Raw genomic sequence first — 23,550 nt, forward strand, 5'->3', positions numbered from 1 at the left:
GGCAACCTATTGCCCCTTGCCTTTCACATACTGGAGTTTCCGCCTCGGCTCTCTCATGCCCCCTTGTCACCTCCCTGGGTTCTCTCCAGATCCTCACCCCTCCACACGTACCCACGTTCTTAAAGCTTCCACCTCTGGACTGTCTCCTTGCCAGGTTCTTTTTCGTCTTCAAATATATACCTTGCTTTCTTCTTCTGGGCTCCTGGCCCCCTTCTCTTTCCGTAGACCCCTGCCTTCTCTTGACCAGGCTAGGGCAGTGCCCTGACTTGGGAGTAGGATCTGTGGCTAGGCTCTTGGGGTCTGCCTGGGCTAAAGTTCCAGGGATGACAGGCCCCCAACCCTGCCCACGTCCTGAGCATCCAGATGGGCCTGAGAGCCAGACTAGCCTGGTCCAGCTATTGGTGAGCTTGATATCCAGCAGAGTTGGCTCCCAGGCTGAAAAAACATAGCTTGGGGGCCTTGGGGTTCAAGACTGTTCTGCCCCTCCCCTTGGTCTGGGCTAGAGTGAACCAGGATCAGGCTGGTTCTTAGCTGATGCAATTGCTGCCTTTTTTGGGAAGGAGATAGATGGGTGGGGGGTTGTCTGGCAGCTTTGTCCTGCTGGGGACTTGGCTGGAAGGGTGGGGTGGCTCCTTGGTGAGCCATACTTCCACTAACTGTTCTTCCCCTGCCCTACCTCAGGAAGCCTTTCGAGGATAAAGTGTGGAGAGAGAGCTTGGTGAGGGAAAGTGAATTTGGGCCTAAATTGAGGAGGAGGTGGCTGGGGGATTGAAAGCCTCCCAAGGACTTTTCCCACCTTTTCCATTAGGCGACCCTTAGCCCCTGCCAAACTGTATATTGCCCTCTGGAGCAGACAAACTGGCAGACAGACAGACTGTAGGCCCGCGGGGGAGATCAGCTGTTGGAGATACTTCCTGTGGAGGGGATGGGAGAGTGGGAGTTTGTTCAGAGGGGCTGGGCTGGGCAGAGCAGTGCCAGTGGCTCAGTCATACTGGTGTTGCCTCCATAAAGGTCAAATCTTCTGGCTCATAAGGGGAGGCAAGGACAGATGGCTTGTGCTGGAGGACAGGCTGTTGGGGAGATGCTGGGACATGAGGGACTGTCCTCTGCCTCCCTGTCTTCCCAGTCTTAGAAATTGTTTGGAGTGGGGTCTAATGCCCCTCTGCCTCCCAGAGGCTATGGAGCACAGAGCTGGGGCCCAGGAAATGTTTGCGACTCCGTGCCCCGGAACTCAACCAGGTGTATTTGTTCTCCATCCCTTGGGCACACCCACCAGGAAGCAGTTTCCTCTTTAAACTTTGATTGGCTTTCTAGGTAGTAGGGGCTCCTGAGGATTGTCCTAGTGGGTCAGAACTTGGGGAGCTGGTTGGGCTTCGAGTTGCTGTCTGGCCTGGTCTAAACCACACCTGCAGGAGTTAGAGGGAAGGAATCAGCCTGGTTCCTGACTTATCACCTGAGAGTGTAGATGATTCCAGGTTTTCACATAGGGACACTGAGGCACAAGATGATGGACGGAAACTTTGTGGAGAGTTAGGTGGGATGGATGTGGGGCCCTAGATCCCAGCATACCATCTCTTTATCCCCTGATTGATTGATTCATTCATTAATTCATTCAACTATCTTTTAGTTAAGTACCTGTCCCAGGCCAGGAATGGTGCTGTGAAAACAGAGATGAATAAACTACAGTCCCTGGCCTCCTCAGAGATGCAGTCTGGGAGGAGAGGCAGACAGGAACATACATAAGTTCGGATACAGTGTGGCCAGTATAGTAATAGAAACATTACAGATGTAGCCCAGAGTTACAGAGGGAATAGTTCTGGGGTGAATTCGCAGAGAGTGGTCAGGGTAGGCTTCCTGGAAGAGGAAGGAGTAGAAGATTCAGTGACAGAGTTAAATCTGGTACTGGCTCTGCCATGGACAAGTAACTGGACTGCCCATATAAGTGTCCCCATCCTTACTGAGGAGGGCAGGGCAAGGTTAGAGGTTGGCTTGGATGGCCTCTGTGCCTTTAAAGCTCTAGGTGCTTCACTGACTAGTTGTCATCACCCCATGTGGAAGTGCTGGGTTATTGACCTGTCTCCCCATGAGAGTAGAGTCTGTCTTCCACTTCTGTCCTCCCAGCCCGGTGCCTGGAATGAATAGGTGGAATAAATGTTCGCTGGCATAAATGATTGAAAAACTCCACAGTCCCTCCTGGATCTGTTTAGGTCCCTTTGTCTTGGAGGCACCCCCCCACCCCCCGCCTTTTCCTGGCTAACTCCTGCTTATCCCTTGGCTTTCCCTAATGTCTGTGCCACACTCCCAGCTCCTGGCTCGTTTAGATGCTCCTTCTCTGCTCCCACAGCTCCCTAAGTTACCCCTACTGTAGTCCAATCACACTTCTCTCCCCACCCTGCTGATTTACCTTGTTCACTCTTGTATCCCCAGTTCTGAGTGGACGGCCTGGCCTATAGTACGTGCTCACTAAATGCTTTTTGGCTAATAGATGGTGAATGGATTTTGTGTTTTAGTTGAGGTTGTGTGTCTGGGCAGAGACCGTGTCTTTGCCTAGACCCAGTCCACCCCACCTCTGGCGCTAGACCCAGCCACTTACCACCTCTGGCCCTAGACCTAGCCAGTCTGAACCACTCAGCATTCTCTGGATGTCATGTTCTCTCCCCTCCAGGCAAGCCTGTGCTGTTTCTTTTGCCTGGAATGCTCTTCTCCAACCCTTATTCTCCCTCAGGCGTCAATTCAGGCAACACCTCCTCCAGGAAGCCTTCCCTGACCCTACTAGTCTGAGTCTTATGCTTCCGTGTTTCCATAGCTCCTGGATTTCCCCCACCAGACCCCTGGGCACTCAAGATTGTAATTGTTGACTTGGCATCTCCCCAGTAGACCGAGGTCTGGGAGGCAGGCACCCTGCCTGATTCTCTCCTGTCACCCCAGACGCCAGCCCAGGGCCTGGTACTGAGCAGGCACTCAGAAAACCTTGGCAGCACAGCAGGTAAATCTGCAGTCATCACACACATCCCAGCTGACAGTGGCTTTTACTTCCTTGTAGGGAGGCAGTTTCCATGGATCAAAGGGAATGCCAGGACCCTGCCCAGAAAGACGTGGGCCACCCTCAGCACCGACAGCCAACGCGAAGATAGCAGAGCCGTCCACTGGGTAAGGACTGGGCCCTTCCCCACCAGACTAGCTATGGCCTCTGTTCAGGTGCCTTCCCCAGCCTAGGGAGCAAAGGGCAACATCTTCGCTTCACAGTCCTTTGCTCTTCTCACTCTAGGCCAGGGATCCAGGACAGAGGTGGCAAAAGACAGAGTTCTTCCTCTGTCTCCCAACTCTGGCCAGCTGAGTAATGCTCTTTGAATACCAGTGTTAAGTTTCATTGTGAATCTCTGTTTTTTCTCCCTCACTCCAGATCTTATCAGGCGAGTTGCTAACCTGCTACCTTGTGATCACGTTTCCCAAGGTGTGTTCCGTGGAACACCAGTTTCTTTGGCCACAGTGGTCGCCTAACTCTGGGAAACAGCATCTTGTTGTTTTCCTTGCTGCAGGACTTTTCAGAGCCTTGAATGTGTTGAGATGAGCATAGTGAGTCTTTAACAGGGAGCTAGCAGATCAAGTTTCCTCACATTTATTTGATCACATAGACATGTTTGGAGACTGGGGTTCCTTGGCCCATCTTTGGAAAATGGTTCCAAAGGCAGGAGAGTGCACTGGTTATGATCCAGAGTCTGTAGGCAGTGCTGGGTTGGATTCCCAGCTGTTAGGTACTCACTAAGTGACTGGGCCAGTCATTGTACCTCTGTGAGACTCAGTTTCCTCATTTATAAAAAAGGGATGGTATTAGTATATGCCTCCCTTTAGAGTGTTTTGAGGATTAAATACAGTGACATAGGTAAGGTACTTAGCAGAATGTGTGTCCTTGAAAGTATTCCCTAATCATAGCTGTTGTTTATATAGACTGCTTTATAATTTGCAGACACATCCACATCAGTGATATCGTTTGAGGAAGCTTGGGCAGTGGCCATTACCCACATTTACAGATGTGGAAACTACGGCTCAGTAAGGAAGCAACTTGCCCAGAGTCATCAGGAAGGGAAAGAGGGACATGGGACTTGAACCCAAATTCCTGCAATCCTGAATCAGGACCCGTTGCTCTTGCTTGACGCCTTCCTGCACCCCCTCCCACCTCAGCTTTTTGTGAAAGAAGGGCTGAGCCTTCCCAGACTGGACTTTTAAAGAAATAGTAATCTTATTTTTTAGGGTGGTTGCCAACATAGTTGCATGCTCGTTATATGTTTTTATAACGTTTGCAGTTTTAATATAACATGGAAAGTAAAAGTCTCCCACAATCCTATCTCCAGACATGATCACTGCGAATGGGAAGGGGCATATTCTTCCACATCTGCTGTTACCGTTTGCTTATTTTTACACAAATTGGGTCACGTTAGAGCTGTCGTTTTGCAGCTTGCTTTTGTTTCATTTAATGGCACCCTGGACATCTTTCCCAGGCAAGAGTTAGGTCTGTGTGAGTCCCATCAGAACATCCTGACACTTCTCCCGCTTCCTCCTGTCCCCCACGCTCCCCTCTCTCACTGTCGTGGGGTTTTCGAGCTGTCTGGGCATGTGCAGCAGCAGAGGGAGGTGGGAAACGCCTGTTTGATTTTGTCTACTCTTGTTTATTGGGAGGTCAGCAAACCCGGGCCCTGCCCTGTAGCAGTTTCCTGTTGGTTTTGAGGAACTCTGCCCCGCCTCCCAAGAGGGGAGGCCTAAGCCCTGTCACTCTTGCTAGGCAGTGATGAGCAGGAAGCAGCAGATCCTGCTTATCTGAGATCAGAATTCCTCCTCTGTGCCAGGGACGCTTGGAGGGAGCAGCATAGGCCACACACGCACACGCGCACGCAAATGCACACACCAAGTGTTGGGTTTGCCTGGGTCTGGTGCTTCCTGGCCCTTAAGGAACAGGATGACACTGACTTGGTTTACCCTTGCAGTACCCAGAGGAAGCCTTAGTCTTAATCCCCTTGGAATGCTCCTCTCGGGTATTTTTCTTGCGGGAGGGCAGGTAGGGCAAAGGCAAAGGGCCCACCCTGTGACCTGGGTCTGAAGTTGCTCTTTGGGGACATGCAGATAATGATCTTGGGATGGGTTTCAGCAAGGAGAGATTTCTGGCCTGAGCAGCATCATTTTGTGGAGCCTGGAGAGCATTGTGTGGCAGGATCCAGGCTGGGAACGAGGTCTGTGCCGGAGCTCCTGCCGTTGCGCCTCACCTGGCAGTTTTTCTCAGGCTCACTCTCCTCCTTCTCCCACTTTTCTTCCTCCTATTCCTCTCCTGGAGTCCCTTTTCCTTCTCACAGGAGACACTTCCTGTCGGGGAGCCCCAGGAGTTGCGTCTTTAGATAATGCTCTGCGTCTCAAGCTTCTGCCTTCTCCCCAGCCCTGGAAGCAGAGTCTTCACGTCCCATGGTCTCCTAGAGTGGCCGTGCTCCGCGTCGTAGGGGGTGCGCTGGGTCCCCGTGTGCATTCACTCATCTCTCCCTCACCACAGCTTTGAACAGAGTGAGGTTTGTTATTTTACAGACAAGGAGGTCAAGACTCAGAGGAACCAAGTCTTTTGCCCAAAGTTGTACAACTGCTAGGTGGCAGAGCCAGGACTCAGCTCAAGTCCGTTTGCCTTGACAGCCTGGGTTCTTCCTACCCCACCTTCCATTGCCTGCTGCTTTTTCTCAAGATTCTCAGGGTTGGGGGGCATCAGAGTCACCTAGGGAGCTTGTTTAAAATGCTGTTTCTCCTGGGTCCACCGCCTCTTAGGGGCTGGGCCCTAGAATCTGCACTTTGAAGAAGCCCCCAGGCGGTCCTAAGACTGGTGGTCTGCAGACCGCACTGAGAGCCACTGCCCAGGGATGATTGTTTCAGCCCTGGTCCTCACCGCTGACGAAGAATTTTATAGCCTCCAGAACTGGCACCCTTGGTCTGAAGTCGGGCAGAGCCCCCACTCCCTACCCCCAGGACCAGGGATTGCATGTCTGCTTTTTAGTGACCTCCCTGTGTGTATGTGTTGGGGGCAGGGGAAGGGGGCACTTAACCTTTCCTTCTCAAGGATGTGTGGGACTGAGGTTTCTAGAAGGGCTTTTACTCCCAGCCACAACTGTTCCATGCTCCTCTTGGATGTCTTTCCTTATCTGTTTCTGCTGCATCTCTTGTCTCGTAGCAAGTTCATCTGGGTTTAAATGTCTCTTGAGAGTTTCAAACCTCAAAATTAAATAGACTGCTGCAATATAGCCTCACGCCTAGAGCGATGTTCTGCCAGAGTAAAAGTGGCTGTAAAATTCCACGGCTTTCACATGCCACCTGGACACCCTCAGAGGCACTGCTGCCAAACCCATGCCCTCTGACGGAGTCGGCATGACGAATGCGCTGACTGGCGGTGGGGGTGGGGGTGCGAGAATCCTGATTTCGGGAGTGGGCTGTTGTATCCTCCAGCTGGATCCCTGTGTCAGGGCCCCTAGCGGTAGCCCCCCTCCAGCCCAGAGTCGGGCAGTAGGTGGCTCACCCATGGCAAGGCCCCCTCAACCCTTCCCCTTGCCTGGCTGGTCCTGGCCAGTGCCCAGTCAGTCCCCTGGGATCTCAGCTGAGGATGTGTCTGCAGCCTCTCTTGACTGTTGCATCCCCAGCTGGCTGTTTGTGCCCACATTTCATAATCTGTCTGGGAAGACAGCACTGGAGTTCAGAGCAGGTCAAGACCTGTCTCCAAGGCCCCCTCACGTCCTGACCCCCACTGGCCCAGACCCAACACCTGCCTTCTTGGCCCCAAACCCATAACTGGGCTCCCTTCCCAAGTGTCCTTAAAGCTGTACCTGAGAGACCAGAGGCATCTGAATATGGCCTCCCAGGGTCCCCTGAGGAGACCTTGTTTCCATGCACTTCCAAGGAAAGGGGGGTCTTGTTCTGAGAAGCATCTCTGGGGATCTGGGTGCCCAGGTAAGCCCAGGAGACCCGGTTGCCTTCAAGGCAATGGCACAGTAGAAAGTTGAACCTGGGGTGGATCTTCCCCACCATTCTCTAGCTGTGTGCCCTTGGGCAGGTCACTTAAGTTCTCTGGGCCTCAGATTTCACACCGTTAAAGGGACTGATAAAACCTACCATAATAACAGCAGCTGACATTGTAGAGTCTTACTATGTAGCAGGCACTCTTCCAAAAGCTTTATATGGACTATCTTATTCAGTCCTCACCACAACCCTCCAAGGAATAGACTCATCATTCCATTTTACAGATGAGGAAACTGAAGCCTAGGGAAGCTAAGTGGCTCTCCCAAGGTCACACTGGTAGAGCAGGGCAGCACTTTCCTGGTTGGCGTGGAGGTTGGGAGCCCTGCGACAGTGCTCAGTACCTGGGAGCTCAGCCTGGTGGGTGCAGGGAGGCCTCGAGCCTGAGCCTGCAGCTTGGCCTGCTGTCTATGTGTGCTTGGCTGGGGGAGAGCCAGATGTGTGTGTCTCTTGCTTGTCACTGTTCTCCCTCACCTGCGTGGAGGGCCGACCAACCACACCCTTGCCAGTTTGCCTGAGGATGAAGCTGTTTGGGAAGCCCAGCCCAGACATGAGAGCAGTTTGGAAACTTTCCCCTCCCCCCAGCCCCAGACTGCTTCCCCTCTTCCTTCCTGCATAGAGGATGTGCCCTTCTTCGCAGAGGAATGCCAAGCCAGGCAGCACCCCCAGCCCTGGCCTCAGACTCACCCCAGCTCGGTATGGGTGTGAGGGCTTAGAGGGCAGTGCCTCACTATAGGGAAGGGACCTTCTGTGTGCCCGATGATCGGTGAAACCTTCTATCCCTTTCCTGGCTCTGGGACCAGCGGAAGCACGTGGCCTGGGGTGCTGACCCTGGAGGGGTCAGTGACGTAGTGTCTTCCTCAGGCTTCTTAGGAAAGGACCTTACCCCTTTGCTGGGAGAGTGATGGAAGGACAGCATTCCCAACTGTGGGGCAAGGAGGAGGGTGCCAGCCTTCCCGGCGCCTCCTGCCTGGGAAGTTTTCTCATTGGTCTGTTCGTGCTTTAACAAAAGGCCTTCTGTGCCCCGCTTACCTGGCGCCCCGCACCTGCCCGCCACCAGTCAGGTGTGGGAGCCACAGCAAATCTCTGCAGGCCAACTTGAGTTCTAGGGCACACTCAGGTGGCCTCCCTCTTGGAGTCATTTCTCTCACTCCCTTCCCTGTTAGTAAGAAGCATCAATCAGTAATGTGGTTGCGATTGACACCTAAGGTGTGGTTGTGAGAGCAGACTGCCAACTCTCCAACCTGTGTCCTTGCTCGGATTCTGAGCTTGGGGAGGTCCCTAGAAGTCCGAGTCTCTCCAGGTGTAGTCTGCGGAGTCCCAGGAGGTCCGGGGAGCCTCTGGGTGGTCTGCTCTGGGCTTGGAGGCATTTGTGCTTGTGGCTTAGTTCTCACCTAGCTCTATTTTCCTCCTGAATTCTGGGGCGTGGAGGGTTTCTGTGATAGCAGGTGGGGTTGTGGGAACTATAGTGCACAAACTCTATGCCAGGTGTTGTATTTGACACACGGTCAATAACCTCACAATAACCCTTTGAGATAGGTACTATAACATTTTCAATTTAGAGTTGAGGAAACTGAGGCTCAGAAAGGGAAGATCATTCTCCCAAGGCCACAGTGAGGAAGTGCTGAAGCTGGTATTTGAGTTGCTTCACTCTGAAGCCTGAACTCTTACCGACTCTTCTTCCATTATAGCCCTGTTAAAGTGTGTGTGTTATTTGGGTGGTTCTGGGAGGGACAGAGTAAGCTTTTTCTTACTTTTTACAATCCGCAGAAGCCACACTCTAAGGAAGGCCTTTTGATTTTTTCCAAGTATTTTTTCTACTCATAAAAGTAAATTTAAATAATAGAAGAATGTATAATGTAGACAGCCTTCTACAGACTTACCTATTTTCAGACCTAACCACATACAGTTCTAAGTATGGAGCAGTTCTACTCTGCACACACAGGTTGCCATGAGTTCGAATCAATTCAGTGGCAACTGGCAACAACAATAGCCTTCCAGAATTATGTGTATACATGGATAAGTTTACTACTAATATAATTTTTTAAACAAGAATGGGATCATACATTTTATATACTGCTCAGCATCTTTTTTTACTTAATATCTCTTGAACATCTTTTGGGTCACTATATACAAATCTGTGAGGTAAGGATCATTTATTTCTATTTTAAATTTCAAAAAACAGAGGCTTGGGCTAAATAATTTGCCTGAGGTCATGGAATTATTTCATGCTAGGACTGGATTTGATCCCAGGTCTCCCCAACTCCAAAGCTCTTGCTTTCTGCACCCCTAGATCTGCCTGTCACTGAGGGGAGAATGGGAGCTTTCTGGGTTGCTCATTTAGCCCCTCTTGGACAGGGATGCTCCAGCCCTGCCTGGGGGCCTGGTCCCACTTCTCTCCGCCTGCCTGTGCCTCGTAGGAAACAACAGGCCTGCATCTCATCCTTTTCTGCGTCTCCCTGGGGCAGGACAGGGCCAGGCAGAGGTGGGGCTCCACATTCTGCAGTGCCCTCGGAGATGTGCAGTCCACCAGTGCTGCTGCCTGGTGAGGAGCAGGCAGGGTGGAAGGAGCTGGGTTTGCTGCCCTGGTAATAACCAGTACAGTGGCTGCTGCGACCACAGGCCTGCAGCAAAGGTACAGGGAGAGGGCCAGCCAGGAGGGTAGAAATGGGTGATTGCTTTTGGTAAATTTTTCATGATGAAATAGTTTAAGCATACAGAAAAGTATGAAGAAGACTAGAACAGATATCTTTGTAGCCAGGACTCAGCTTTGTTGGACCTTAATGTTTTGCAGTAATTGCATCAAGGGTTTGTGTGTGTGTGTTTTATTAAATACGCACACGCGCGCACACACACACGCACACACACACACACACATATTTTTTAAATAAAACATTTCAGGTATAGTTGAAGCCCTCTCCCCAATCCCATTTTCTTCCCTTCCTAGAGGAAATTACTACTTTGATTTTGGTGATATCCGTGTGTGTTTTTAATACCTTCATTACCGTATAGAAAACCTTATGTAACGTGTATCATTCTATAGCTTTTTTGAGGGGAGGATTCAACATTATTTTTGAGGTTTATCCGTGTTGATACTTTTAGCTAAAGTTCATTAACTTTAATTGCTTTCGAGTGTCATTGTATGAATAGAACAGTTTATTTATCTTTGCTCCTGTGATGGATTTCTAATGTTTTGTTAGTATGAACAGCTCTTCAGTGAGCATCATTGTTGTCTGTGTCTTCTCATGCAAGTGTGAAGAGACTCTCTAAGTTCTGTACCTAGGAGAGAGCTTACTGGGTCATCGGGTTTGTGCATCTCAACTCCTCATCCAGGAATCCAACATTTTTCTCAATCTTAGGGAATGAGATTGTATCTGATTTTTAAATTTGCATTCCTGGATTACTAATGAGGCTAAGAATTGTTTCATACATTAATTTCCATTTGTGTTTTTTTCCTGTGAATTACCTATTCCTGTATTTTGCCATTTTTTTATTAGATTGTCCTTTCTTATATTTTTAGGAGTTCTTTATTTATCCTGGATATTAATTCCTTGCTGGTTATGCCCATTGCAAGTATCTCCTCCCCGTCTGTGAGTTCTTTTCCCTTGTTTATCATGTTCCTTGATGTACATACTTTTTAACTTTAATGTGATCAGTGTATCAATCTTTTTCTATAAGGGTTTGTACTTTTTGAGATAAGAAACCCTTCCCCATTTTAGAGACATTAAAATAGTTTCTTAGATTTCCCTTTAAATGGTTTCAGATTTTACCTTAGTCTTTAATTCACTGGAATTATTTTCATGCAAGAGGGAGCTAGGGGCTACACTTCTTTTCATGTGAATAACCAGGAACGAGCACCGTTTACGGAAGCCCCTTCTTTTCCCGTGACCTGCAAAGCCAGCAGTGTCATGTATTAAGTTTCCAGAAATGTGAAGGTCTCTTTCTGGGCTATCTCTTCTTCTTTTTCTTTTTTTTTTTAATTGTACTTTAGATGAAGGTTTACAGAACAAACTAGCTTCTCATTAAACAGTTAGTACACATATTGTTTTGTGACATTGTTACTAACCCTATGAATGTCAACACTCTCTCTTCTCAACGTTGGGTTCCCTATTACCAGCTTTCCTGTACCCTCCTGCCTTCTTGTCCTTGCCCCTGGGCTGGTGTACCCCTTTAGTCTCATTTTGTTATATGGGCTTGTCTAATCTTTGGCAGAAGGGTGAACCTCAGGAGTGACTTCATTACTGAGCTAAAAGGGTATCTCAGGCCATACTCTCGGGATTTCTGCAGTCTCTGTCAGGCCAGTAAGTCTGGTCTTTTTTTGTGAGTTAGAATTTTGTTCTCCATTTTTCTCCAGCTCTGTCCAGGACCCTCTATTGTGATCCCAGTCAGAGCAGTTAGTGGTGGTAGCCAGGCACCATCTAGTTTTCCTGGACTCAGTCTGGTGGAGGCTGTGGTAGTTGTGGTCCATTAGTCCGTTGGACTAATCTTTCCCTTGTGTCTTTAGTTTTCTTCGTTCTCCCTTGCTCCTGATGAGGTGAGACCAGTGGAGTATCTTAGATGTCCACTCACAAGCTTTTAAGACCCCAGACGCTACTCACCAAATTAGAATGTAGAACATTTTCTTTATAAACTGTGTTATGCCAGTTGAGCTAGATGTTCCTTGATGGGCCATCTCTTCTTGACTCATTGTCAGTCGGTCTACCTATCCCTATGTCAATACCACATTGTCTGAATTCCTATAGCTTTATAATAATTCGCAATATCTCGTACTTCCTCCTTATTCTTCCAAATGTGTTAGTTATTCTTGAGCCTTTGAAATGATTTTTAAAAAGTCTTTTTTTTCTAAATCATCTATATGAGACCAAATGGTCAACAATTTTAAAACAAAGATGGAAATGTAAGGAGGCAGGGAAACTAGATTAATGGAAACAGAACAACCAGAATGGAAATACTAAGAATGTTCACACATTGTGAAGAATGTAACCAATGTCACTGAACAATTTGTGTAGAAATTGTTGAATGGGAGCCTAAACTGCCATGTAAACCTTCACCAAAAACATAATAAAATGTATGTTTTTTAAATTTCAAAAAAAAAAAAATCTTTTTTCTTAATTACCTGGATAACATAACGCTCATAATAGAAAATAGAGGTAAGTTTGGGGTGAGAAGAACTATAAAAAAACAGCCTGATCATTAAAAAAAAAAGAAAAAATCCAAGATTTTTCTCTGTGTGTGTGTGTGTGTGTGTGTGTGTGTGTGTTATGGCAAAAGGGTTACTCTACTACAGTTTTGTTACCTACTTTTTGCAGTTAATATGCTTTGCCCATTTTTTCATGCCATCAAGTGTTTTGCTCTAGCGTGTTTTTATCACTGCATAGTATTCCATCATATGATCATTTAATAAGTATGTAACTAATCACCCAATAATGGGCAGCTGGGTGGTTTCCAGTTTTCCTGGGGTATAAACAACACTGTGATGAACATTCCTATAATGGGTTCTTTGTCCTAGAGTATTTCCCAAACGATTACCCTCCTCCCTCCCACCACCTCTCTCTTTTGGACTCAGCTCAGTTCAGCAAGACTTTAGCCTTCAGCCTTCTGTATTCAGGGCTTTGCACAGGGACCCGGGATGAATCTGAAATGGTCTATGTCCTGAAAGAGCTCCCCGCCTCTATCCTCACCGCTCTGTGGTCTCTTGCCCACTGCCTCCTGAACTTTACCTGGGTGTAGCCAGAGGTCTACCTCGAAGGTAGGTGTTAATTCCCGACCTCTAGGATGGTACCGGGCCCAGGTGAAATGGACGCAAGAGTTCTGGAAGGAGGAGAAATAGCTAGATCAGAGCCCAGAAAAATGTAAGGCACATTAGCTTTTTATCCTTTTTCATCTACCTTGGTTTCAAATTCTTTTATCTTTGTCCTTTATTCGGGATCCTCTCCAGATTCTCTGTCTCCTGGGGCAGAGACCTGACGTGACCCGACTTCTTAGCATCCTCCTCAAACTGCCCTTTCAAAGCTGGAAAGAATGCCTGATCCCCACATCTGAGGGCTGCTTGCTGTTTCTTTCTTTCTTTGAAGCTTATTTGTTTTAAATTCTATTGTTGTCCTGTGCCATCGAGTTAATTCTGATGCATAGCGACCCTTATGTGACAGAGTAGAACCACCCCATAGGGTTTCTCAGGCTGTAATCTTTATGGGAACTGATCGCCAGGTCTTTTCTCCTGCAGAGCCGCTGGGGGGTGAACTGCTGACCTTTTGGTTAGCAACCAAGCACTTAACCATTGTGCCACCACGGCGCCTATTAAATTATATAGTATTTTTTAATCATAAAGGTAATGCATGCTGGCAACAATTTCAAAGTTTCATTTTTAGACTTCTGCCTCCAACTCCCACTCCAAGAGATAGCCCCTCATAGTGTAGGGAGGTCAGGGGTTATCAAAATGGGATTGTATTATATTTATTATTATCCTGGATCTTGCTTTTTTCCAAAATGGCAGTACATACAGAGTTATGTCATTCCCCCCAAAAGGCTCTGTCACATTCTAGTGACTTCTTTACGGTGCTGAGATGTGCTTGTTGCCCACGTCTTGTGTGCCTCCTAACTCTGTGTCTTCCCTAGGTGTCTGTGACTCTCTGGGTTTTTCTTTTTTCTGGAGTTCTTACTGCTCTGATGGTGCACACTTTTCATTCACTAATCAAGTACCTACTGACGACCAGAAAGCTGGAGGAGGGCTTGGCCACTTAGATTTTGCTCTCCTCCACTCACTCATTCCCACCTCAGGCTCTGGCACTGAGCCTGGCACATGGCTATGCTGAGTATTTCAGGCCCTGGCCTTTGAACTCTCTGAGAGGCAGGACCTATCTTTAGCCCTAGTCCACACATGGGGGAACTAAGACTCAGAGAGATAAAGTCACCCACCCAGCATCACTCTGCTAGTGAGTGGCAGAGCCCACACTGAACTCAGGCCTGTCCCTCCACCACCGACTCACGTTTTCACTGCTGTATGGGCCTTGCTCCCCACCTACCCAAGGTCCTACATAAAAGTGGTTTGGGAAACCCCATTTCTATGATCTTCATATCCTGAGAGGTAGAAGGGCATCTGATACCATCCGTGTTTTATGGATGGGGAAGCCAAGGTGCCAAGAGGGGAAGCGTGGCCTGGCTCCTGAACAGTGCCTTGGTCTCTCCACTGCACTGTATACAGGAACGATCAGGACAAAGGGTGTCTGTGGTGGTAGCGGGGGGCTTTGGGGCCAGAGCCCTGCTGTCTCTCCTGCACGTGAGCTGCAAATTATTGGGGAGGAAGGAGCCCAGGTTGGGCAGACCCACCCCTTGGTACCTTGGCCTACCTTCTGCAAAATGTGGGCACATCTATGGTAGATTCTCTGCTCTTGTCCAGATGGGGAGACTGAAGCCCTAGGTGGAAAGCAGGTCTACACCTCTACTAAGAGGCAGTGCTGACCATGGAAGGCTTTCCAGGGAGAGGTCAAATGAACTGCCTGGCAGGAAGCTTCCTGAAAAAGGCATTTTCCATAACTGAGAGAAAAGGTCCCCCCACTCCCTTGAACCTCTCCCACTCTCCTTCCTGTGCTTTCCTGACCACACCCAGGTATACCTCAGGGATAGTGGCCCCAGTGAGTCTGTGCCATCTGAATGGCCCCCTTTGGAGTTGCTGTTTGTCTAGGCTCCACAGCAGACCTGAGTTGGAAGGCTGTCTCTGTCAGACTGTGTGAGGTTGGGCATATTACTCTCCCTCTGAGCCTCAGTTTCCCCATTTATGAAATGGGCATGAAACAATGGATACCTCCTGAGTTTGTTGGGAGGATTCTGGGCTTACCAGATCAGTTGTCAGGCTAAATGGCGAGCTGTTTGCACTGTGGGTGTTTAGTCACCTCAGGTCACTGAGCTTCTGGGTGGGTCCCTGCACTAGTGACTGGGGCTGCAACAAAGAGCTCTACTGGAGCTCCCCACCTGTGGGGAATTCATTTCCTTCTTTAGGGCACCCAGGGTTGCGCAGGAACAAAGAGGGGCCTAGAGCCTCACTGGCTTCAGCTTCCTCCCTCTACCCCTGAAGACCCCACCCCGCCCAACATCCACTTGAAACTTGACTCTGCCCCCTCCCCCCACCACACACTGATGCCCAAGCCCTGCACTGTGCCCCACGCCTGCTCTGTCCCCCTTCACGTGCTCTGAGTTTATTGACTGCCTACTGTGTGCAGAAGATTGCTGTCCTCAAGGAGCATCTGGTCTCCCCAGGTGATGAGAAGTTTCAGTATAAATGATGATACCAGCTAAAACTGACTGTCTTTATTTTATCTCCTCCTCATCTTTTTTTTTTTAATTGTTGGGCTTGAAGTGAAAGTTTACAATTCAAGTTAGTCTCTCATAGAAAAATTTATACATACATTGTTATGTGACCCTAGTTGCTGTCCCTATACTGTGACAGCACACTCCTCCTTTCCACCTCAGATTTCCCGTGTCCATTCACCTAGCTCCTGGCCCTCTCTGCCTTCTCATCTCACCTCTGGACAGGAGCTGCCCATTTAGTCTCATGTATCTACTTGAGCTAAGAAGCACGCTCTTCACAAGTATCACTTTACGTCCCATAGTCCAGTTTAATCTTTGAAGAGTTGGCCTCGGGAATGGTTTTAGTTTTGCTGCCCCGCTTTAAAAGCATTACATTTCAGTGACTTCCCAGTGGCCCTCTGAGGTAGTCACCATTTTATATGTGAGGAATCTGAGGCTGAGAGCCAGTGAAGAACTTGCTCAAGGTCACACAGTGAGGCTGCAGCAGAGCCTGGGCTCATCCATGCTTGTCACCTCTGCTGCCTTCCCTCCCTCTTCCCAGCAAGAGCGGGAGCTGCTTTGTGCTGCGAGCAGGTGCCTGGCCATCTCCCGTTGGGGGCCTGGCTGTGTGGTACGTCCCCTCTTCCCTGACACCCCTGGGGACTAAAGCCTTGGATTTGGCATCTGCACCCTGTCTCCTGCTTTCTCCCAACACCCCATCCAGGAGGGACAGTGAGACAGGAACACGGGTGTAGCTAGAGGTGACCCCTCGGGACAGGTCACCGGCACAAGGATTGTCCTGCACTGGCATCCGAGTCCTGTGCCTTCTTAGCTTTGTGACCTGGGCCTGTGACTCTGCCTCTTTGTGTCCTCCTCTGCCCAGTGGGAATGGTAACAGCCCTGCACTGAGGAGGCACGGGGTCCTCCATGTCAAGGGTTGGCACAGGACTGGGCACTTTATCCCCCCAACTGGTAACTAGAAGGGTAGAGGCCCCTCCTCCTGTGGAGGCCATTTCCTGGGTTTTGGGGGAATAGTGTCGCCTTGCATCGGTCTGTCCTTCCTTACCTCTGGTCCGGTGCTATCCATCCCCCCACCGCCCCTGCCCCAGTGAAAGGGACTGTCTCCCCTGTGAAGCCTTTCCCAGTGGGGAGCGGGCATCCACCTCTTCTGCATAAGCCTGTCCTACTGTAGCCATGGCTACCCCCTCACCAGACAGCGGCCCAGCTATTTAGACACTCCTCTGTCTCTCCGGCATCCTCCCACACACTCACACTCAACCGAGAAGACACCGAGGCAACGACACAGCTTGGGCATTTCTGTTGCTCCCACGGGACCTAGCCAAGGGCTGAGCAGAGAGTTGAGGTTGTACTTGGAGACTGGGTGTGGCAGGGAGGGGTGTCAGTAAGAGTCAGACATACTGAACAGGGTGGACTGTTTCTTACCTTGGGTGAGTTTTACCTCTCTGAGCCTCAGGTTCCCTCACCTGTAAAACAGAGCTGTGATCACTTCCCACATCAGAGCCGGAGGGGTCAGGAAAGCAACAGAGGGCCCAGAGGTGATTCCTCACTGTTAGGAGACTGGGTGTTCTCCTTTATGTTGACGCACACCCCACTCCCCCTCAGAAATATGGTGAAGTTGTGACCACATCCTGCCTGGTCATAAACTACTACCCCAAATGTTTGGCACCCTCCCCATGGGTGGCATGGCAGTCTCAAATGGGACTCCTGGGCAGGTTGTTACATGCCTTAGGCCACTCATCTTGGCTCCTCCTCTCTTCTGGTCCCCAATCCGCAGGGCCCACCCGGATGTGGACACGGGGAGTCAGGAAGTGAGGGAAGGGTGTCTCCAGCTGGAGGCAGGCTTCATGATTCAGCAGGCCCTCCCCCAGAGTGCCACTTTTGCAGGAGTGTGGGTGGTGTGAGGAGCCAGCTGGTCATTAGAGGGCCTGGGGCCTTCCAATGGGGTGGGCTGGAGGCCTGTCCTCACCAGGAGGGCTGTCCCCTGGAGCCACCGGCTCAGGGTGGGTGGTAGTGTCTGCTGGCTCTGCAGTGACCTGAGCTCTGGTAACCCTTGGGGAGCACGGAGGCTGGACTCCTGGGCCCAGTTTCTCTTGACACCGCCTGTGTGTGAGACCTTGAGCAGGTGGAGAACAAGCCCCTCATGGTGGTAAGGACGTGAACTCAGCAGTAGAGGGACAGGCCTGGGTTCAGTGTGGGCTCTGCCACTGACTAGCACAATGACGTTGGGTGGTGACTTCACCTCTCAGCCTTAGTTCCCCCATCTGTGGAATGGGGCTAAAGACAAGCTCTGCCTCCCAGGCCGTTGAAAGGATTCCATGAGAGTTTGTGTGGGAAGCACTTATCTCATTAACTAGCACAGACCAGGCCCTCAGCAAACAGAGTAGCCACCCACCATCACCTCTGTTAAGTACCGGTTTCCACCTCCCTGAGATAGGGAGATACTGTCCCCCCACCCCCTGCACCTGTTCCAGTATAGTTAGAAAGGCTGGGGACAGGAAGCATTTAACATTTGCAGGGAGGTCCTGTTTCATGAAGGATTTATTACCATCATCATTATTTATATTACCAGTAATCAAAATAAGGGGACTCAGTCCCATAACCCAGGTACTCCTGTTCTTCTCCCTCAGAGAAACAGACCCATATGACAAAACACAGGTATTTGCTTTAAAATCTAGATCTAGGTTACAAAATAGGGTGTCCAATAAAATCACTTTATGTTTTAAAATATACAGGAAAAGTACTGGAAGGCTGTTACTCATTGGAAAGTTAACAATGGGTAACTCTGGGTGGTGTTTGTACAGGGGCTTTCTTTTATTGTCCTTATGCTTTTTAATACTTTTCTAAGTGTTCTGCCGTGAACATATGCTACCTTTATAATCTTCTTACAGTCTCACAGGACGCCTTAAGGACAACTGCCCTTCACAGGGTAACCGTGGATGGCCCAAGAGAAGGCCTCCTGGAGGTGGACATGATTCCTTCCTCCACGTTTATTTTGCTACACACTTTCTGTGTGTCACTGGCTGGATTTATTTCCTGAATGTGGCTTCTTATTCAGTGTTTCTCCAACTTGGCCAATCATTAGAATCCCTGAAGTCACGTGTTAAAAATCAGATTCCCAAGCTCTACCCAGGACCTCCTGAATTAGACCCTGGGGAGTGCGGGGGAGAATCTGCTGCTGCTGATTCAATTTCAACTGTAGTTTTCAATTTCTTTATACACATACACGCACATGTGCACACAGACAGATAATTTCACATCAGTGCTTAAGTGTAATCGGCTCATCCAGGTTTGGGGTGGAGAATGGTCTTATTTTCTTATCTTCTTTCTGTTTGGCTCTCTCTACCAGGATCCTGTCCTTGCAACCCTTTGTGTGTTTTCCCTTGATGCTCCCAGAATCCTATATAGACATAACCATATGCACACAGGTGGACTTTTTCTAAAACTTCATTATTTTTTCAAAATGGATTATCATTGCACCCACTCGACTGCAGTTTGCTTTTCTTACACGTTGTGGAAATCACTTCAGGTTCCTGGTGCAGCTTCATGATGGCTGCATCCTGTTCCTGGGTGGACCCAGAGTTATAACCACGGCCCTCAAGTCAACCTGATCATAAATAGGTTGGAATATAAAGACAGGAATTCCCAAGCGGTCTTACTGGAATGCAGAGCGAGATTCTATTGTGAGGGGCACGTGGGGTGGGAGAAGGTGAGGCCACATTAGTGATCTGTCCGCATGGGCCCACCTTCACAGTGCACAGTCTTCCTGTCTGTTCAATGGGGATACCTCGTGCCTTCCCCTGTAGTGGTATCCCAGCCAACAGGTGACAACGTGGTTGGTGGAGAAGGGCTGATCCATGGGCTGTCTCAGGGGGTGGCAAGGCTAGGACTCACATCTAGACTCGAGGTGGAGTTTTGGACGGAGTCTCTTGTCTCCTTGACTTTGACCACTGGTTCCCAGGAAAGCCAGGCCACTCTGTGGTAACCTCTGCCTGTGGGTCTCTTTCAGGTTGAACCATGATTCCAGTGACTGAGCTCCGCTACTTTGCGGACACACAGCCAGCGTACCGGATTCTGAAGCCGTGGTGGGACGTGTTCACCGACTACATCTCCATTGTCATGCTGATGATCGCTGTCTTCGGCGGGACGCTGCAGGTCACCCAGGACAAGATGATCTGCCTGCCTTGTAAGTGGGTCACCAAGGACTCCTGCAATGACTCGTTCCGGGGCTGGGTGGCCCCCAGCCCGGAGCCCACCTACGCCAACACGACGCTCCTGCCGACCCCTGACACAGGCCCCACAGGCATCAAGTACGACCTGGACCGGCACCAGTACAACTATGTGGATGCCGTGTGCTATGAGAATCGGCTGCACTGGTTCGCCAAGTACTTCCCCTACCTGGTGCTCCTGCATACCCTCATCTTCCTGGCCTGCAGCAACTTCTGGTTCAAGTTCCCTCGCACCAGCTCGAAGCTGGAACACTTTGTGTCTATCCTGCTCAAGTGCTTTGACTCGCCTTGGACCACACGGGCCTTGTCGGAGACAGTGGTGGAGGAGAGTGACCCCAAACCAGCCTTCAGCAAGATGAATGGCTCCATGGACAAGAAGTCATCCACAGTCAGCGAGGACGTGGAGGCCACCGTGCCCATGCTGCAGCGGACTAAGTCGCGCATCGAGCAGGGCATCGTGGACCGCTCAGAGACAGGTGTACTGGACAAAAAGGAGGGGGAGCAAGCCAAGGCACTGTTTGAGAAGGTGAAGAAGTTTCGGACCCATGTGGAGGAGGGAGACATCGTGTACCGCCTCTACATGCGGCAGACCATCATCAAGGTGATCAAGTTCATCCTCATCATATGCTACACCATCTACTATGTGCACAACATCAAGTTTGATGTGGACTGCACTGTGGACATTGAGAGCCTGACAGGCTACCGTACCTACCGTTGTGCCCACCCTCTGGCCACACTGTTCAAGATCCTGGCCTCCTTCTACATCAGCCTGGTCATCTTCTATGGCCTCATCTGCATGTACACACTGTGGTGGATGTTGCGGCGTTCCCTCAAAAAGTACTCGTTCGAGTCGATTCGTGAGGAGAGCAGCTACAGTGACATCCCGGACGTCAAGAATGACTTTGCCTTCATGCTTCACCTCATCGACCAGTATGACCCACTCTACTCGAAGCGCTTTGCCGTCTTCCTTTCAGAAGTGAGTGAGAACAAGCTGCGGCAGCTGAACCTCAATAATGAGTGGACACTGGACAAACTGCGGCAGCGGCTCACCAAGAACGCACAGGACAAGCTGGAGCTGCACCTATTCATGCTCAGTGGCATCCCTGACACTGTGTTTGACCTGGTGGAGCTGGAGGTGCTGAAGCTGGAGCTGATACCTGATGTGACTATCCCACCCAGCATCGCCCAGCTCACTGGCCTCAAGGAGCTGTGGCTATACCACACGGCGGCCAAGATCGAGGCTCCAGCCCTGGCCTTCCTGCGTGAGAACCTGAGGGCGCTGCACATCAAGTTCACTGACATCAAGGAGATCCCACTGTGGATCTACAGTCTGAAGACGCTGGAGGAGCTGCACCTGACAGACAACCTGAGCGCAGAGAACAACCGCTACATTGTCATCGACGGGCTGCGGGAACTCAAGCGCCTGAAGGTGCTACGGCTCAAGAGCAACCTGAGCAAGCTGCCACAGGTGGTCACGGACGTGGGTGTGCACCTGCAGAAGCTGTCCATCAACAACGAGGGCACCAAGCTTATCGTCCTCAACAGCCTCAAGAAGATGGTGAACCTCACGGAGCTGGAGCTGATCCGCTGTGACCTGGAGCGCATCCCCCACTCCATCTTCAGCCTCCACAACCTGCAGGAGATCGACCTCAAGGACAACAACCTCAAGACCATTGAGGAGATCATCAGCTTCCAGCACCTACACCGCCTCACCTGCCTTAAGCTGTGGTACAACCACATCGCCTACATCCCCATCCAGATCGGCAACCTCACCAACCTCGAGCGCCTCTACCTGAACCGCAACAAGATTGAGAAGATCCCCACCCAGCTCTTTTACTGCCGTAAGCTGCGCTACCTGGACCTCAGCCACAACAACCTGACCTTCCTCCCTGCTGACATTGGCCTCCTGCAGAACCTCCAGAATCTGGCTGTCACGGCCAATCGGGTGAGTGGCCCGGCCACCGCCCTGCATATGGGTTGACAGGTGGACTGGCCATGGTGGGCGGCTCAGGAACCCTGGTGTCTCGGGACCGTCTGATGCGCCTGGGTTTGGACTGTCCACCTGTGGTTCTGAGAACCACTCAGGAGGGAACTTGTTAAAAATATAGACTCTCGGGTCCCATGCCAGACCTGCTGAATCAGAATCCTGGGGGTGGGAGCCTAGTTTGTGTCTTTGCCACATGATGCTGCCGAGTTTTCTAACCAGGGTAGGGCTGCCAGCAGGGATGGTGCAGTCAGGTGGGGCCTTTCACCAAAGTGCACTTTGAGCCAGTTTCCTCGTAGGCAGGGATCTGCATGTGCAGGGCCTGTGGTTCTCTCTGGGGCTGAGTTGTGAAAGGTAGGACAGCCTGGAGCTTGTGGTATCTTCCTCAGCTTGTCCCAGCCTGGATTTGGAGGCGACCGGCCAATCTGAGGCCACCAGGGATGGAAACTGTGTAGGCAGCTGATGCTTGCTGAAGTGAAACCAAATAGTCTCTGCAGTTCCTGATGTTACTCACATCCCTATCCCCTGTGTTTTGGGGGCCGATGAAGGACAATTGGTGTAGGGGCTGGCTTGTTACTACCTGCCTTGCTGGAGAGGAAACTGCAAATCACCGTGGTTGGTTTGGGCAGGCAGTGTGGGAGGCCACGCCCTCGAAACCATTTGTGGCAATGGGAGCCTCATGTGCCAGCCCCCCTTCTGGCTTCTACCCAGCTGAGTGTGATCCACCTGAAGTAAACTGGGCTGGGGAAGCCCCTTACCTAAAGCCCCTCCCCAGAGATAGGCGGGTGGAGTTAAGGGCAGGATTCTCCTGTGGCTTTGTGGTCTGGGCTTCTGCAGTGGAAAGAAAGCCATAGCAGCTAGAAAGGTGGCCTACCCCACCCATCCCTTATTGGGAACCTGCAGAAAGGTTGACGGTTGAAAGAACAAGTCTTCCTGGTTATTACTTTCAGGGTGGAGATTCTCTCTGTTAGGGGATGGTGGTGGAAGTCTGAGGCCAAGGCCTGGGAGATGAGGGGGAAACCTTATTCAGCCCCACCTCTGCACTCCCATCACAGACAGTGTCACTAAAGCAGCCCCAGTTGGTTTATTGAGCACTTGCTTAGTGTCACCCCTGTGCCGGGTACAATACTCCCATCATCCTGCTGAGTCCTCCCCACGGGGGACTCTCTCCAGCAGTCTAGGCACTGAGGGAGGAGAGCCCCGGAAAAAGCAAACACACACACACACCGTCCTCCCTGACGCCAGGGAAGGACAAACCTTTTCGAGCATCACTCAAGACTGGAGGTTTCCGGTGCTCCTCAGACCACTTAGAAGCCCTTCCTCCCCTCTTTCTGCAAATGACTGGCCTTCTCCATGAATTAGGGATCCTGACACATTCTTATCTCCCTCCTTCCAATTATGACTAACGCACACATATGTGCAGAAAGGCAAGGGTTACATCTCAGATTGCTTTATTCCGTAGAATCCCTTGGGAGAGAAGCCAAGTTTGGGAATCACTGGAAAAATCTAGCCCCTTCTTTCATATACAGAGGGAAGACTAAGCAGCTCACCCAGAGCACAGTGTTGGAGCTGAGTCACATTGCCCCTTGAGTGGCTTCTGACTTTTCTCTGTCATCTCGTGACCCTTTGTAATGATTGCCCTGTCCCAGGTACTGCACCAGGGCTGACTTGCTCCCCTACTGGGTAGAGGAGGCTGTAGGACAGCCTTCAGCCTAGCTCCCCATCCTGTCCTCACTCCCATCTCCTCACACCAAGCATGCCTGTTGGCTGAGGTGACCTCTCAGGCAAGGCACTGGCTACAGGGACACTGTCCCAGAGGAAGGAGACCCTCTGGACACCCCCTTTAGCATAGTGATTAATCACGTCCTGTCCCCGCCCTGTGGAATGCCAGAGGCCTTTATAGGAAAAAAGTTCACATGGGCCCATCCTAACCAGGCACCTCCTTTTGAGCTTGAGGCCTGAACCTCTCTCCTTCATCATTCTCAGGGCTTGATGGCTCTT

At 50.5% G+C, this 23,550-nt stretch overlaps 1 protein-coding gene across 2 annotated transcripts in view; it reads left to right on the forward strand.

Moving 5' to 3' along the window:
- Window positions 1–23,550, forward strand: part of LOC101356872 (leucine rich repeat containing 8 VRAC subunit A) — a 29,067-nt gene that overhangs the window by 302 nt on the left and 5,215 nt on the right. The window contains exons 2-3 of one of the 2 annotated variants that reach the window (XM_004375736.2): window positions 3,044–3,150; window positions 19,346–21,510. In XM_004375736.2, coding sequence (XP_004375793.1) covers window positions 19,354–21,510 — 2,157 coding nt within the window. In that variant the 5' untranslated portion in view covers window positions 3,044–3,150; window positions 19,346–19,353. The remainder of the gene's footprint in view (window positions 1–3,043; window positions 3,151–19,345; window positions 21,511–23,550) is intronic. The other variant, XM_023730792.1, reaches the window with a different exon arrangement.

This window comes from Trichechus manatus, unplaced genomic scaffold, assembly GCF_000243295.1.
Source record: "Trichechus manatus latirostris isolate Lorelei unplaced genomic scaffold, TriManLat1.0 scaffold00038, whole genome shotgun sequence".
Classification (NCBI taxonomy): Eukaryota; Metazoa; Chordata; class Mammalia; order Sirenia; family Trichechidae; genus Trichechus; species Trichechus manatus.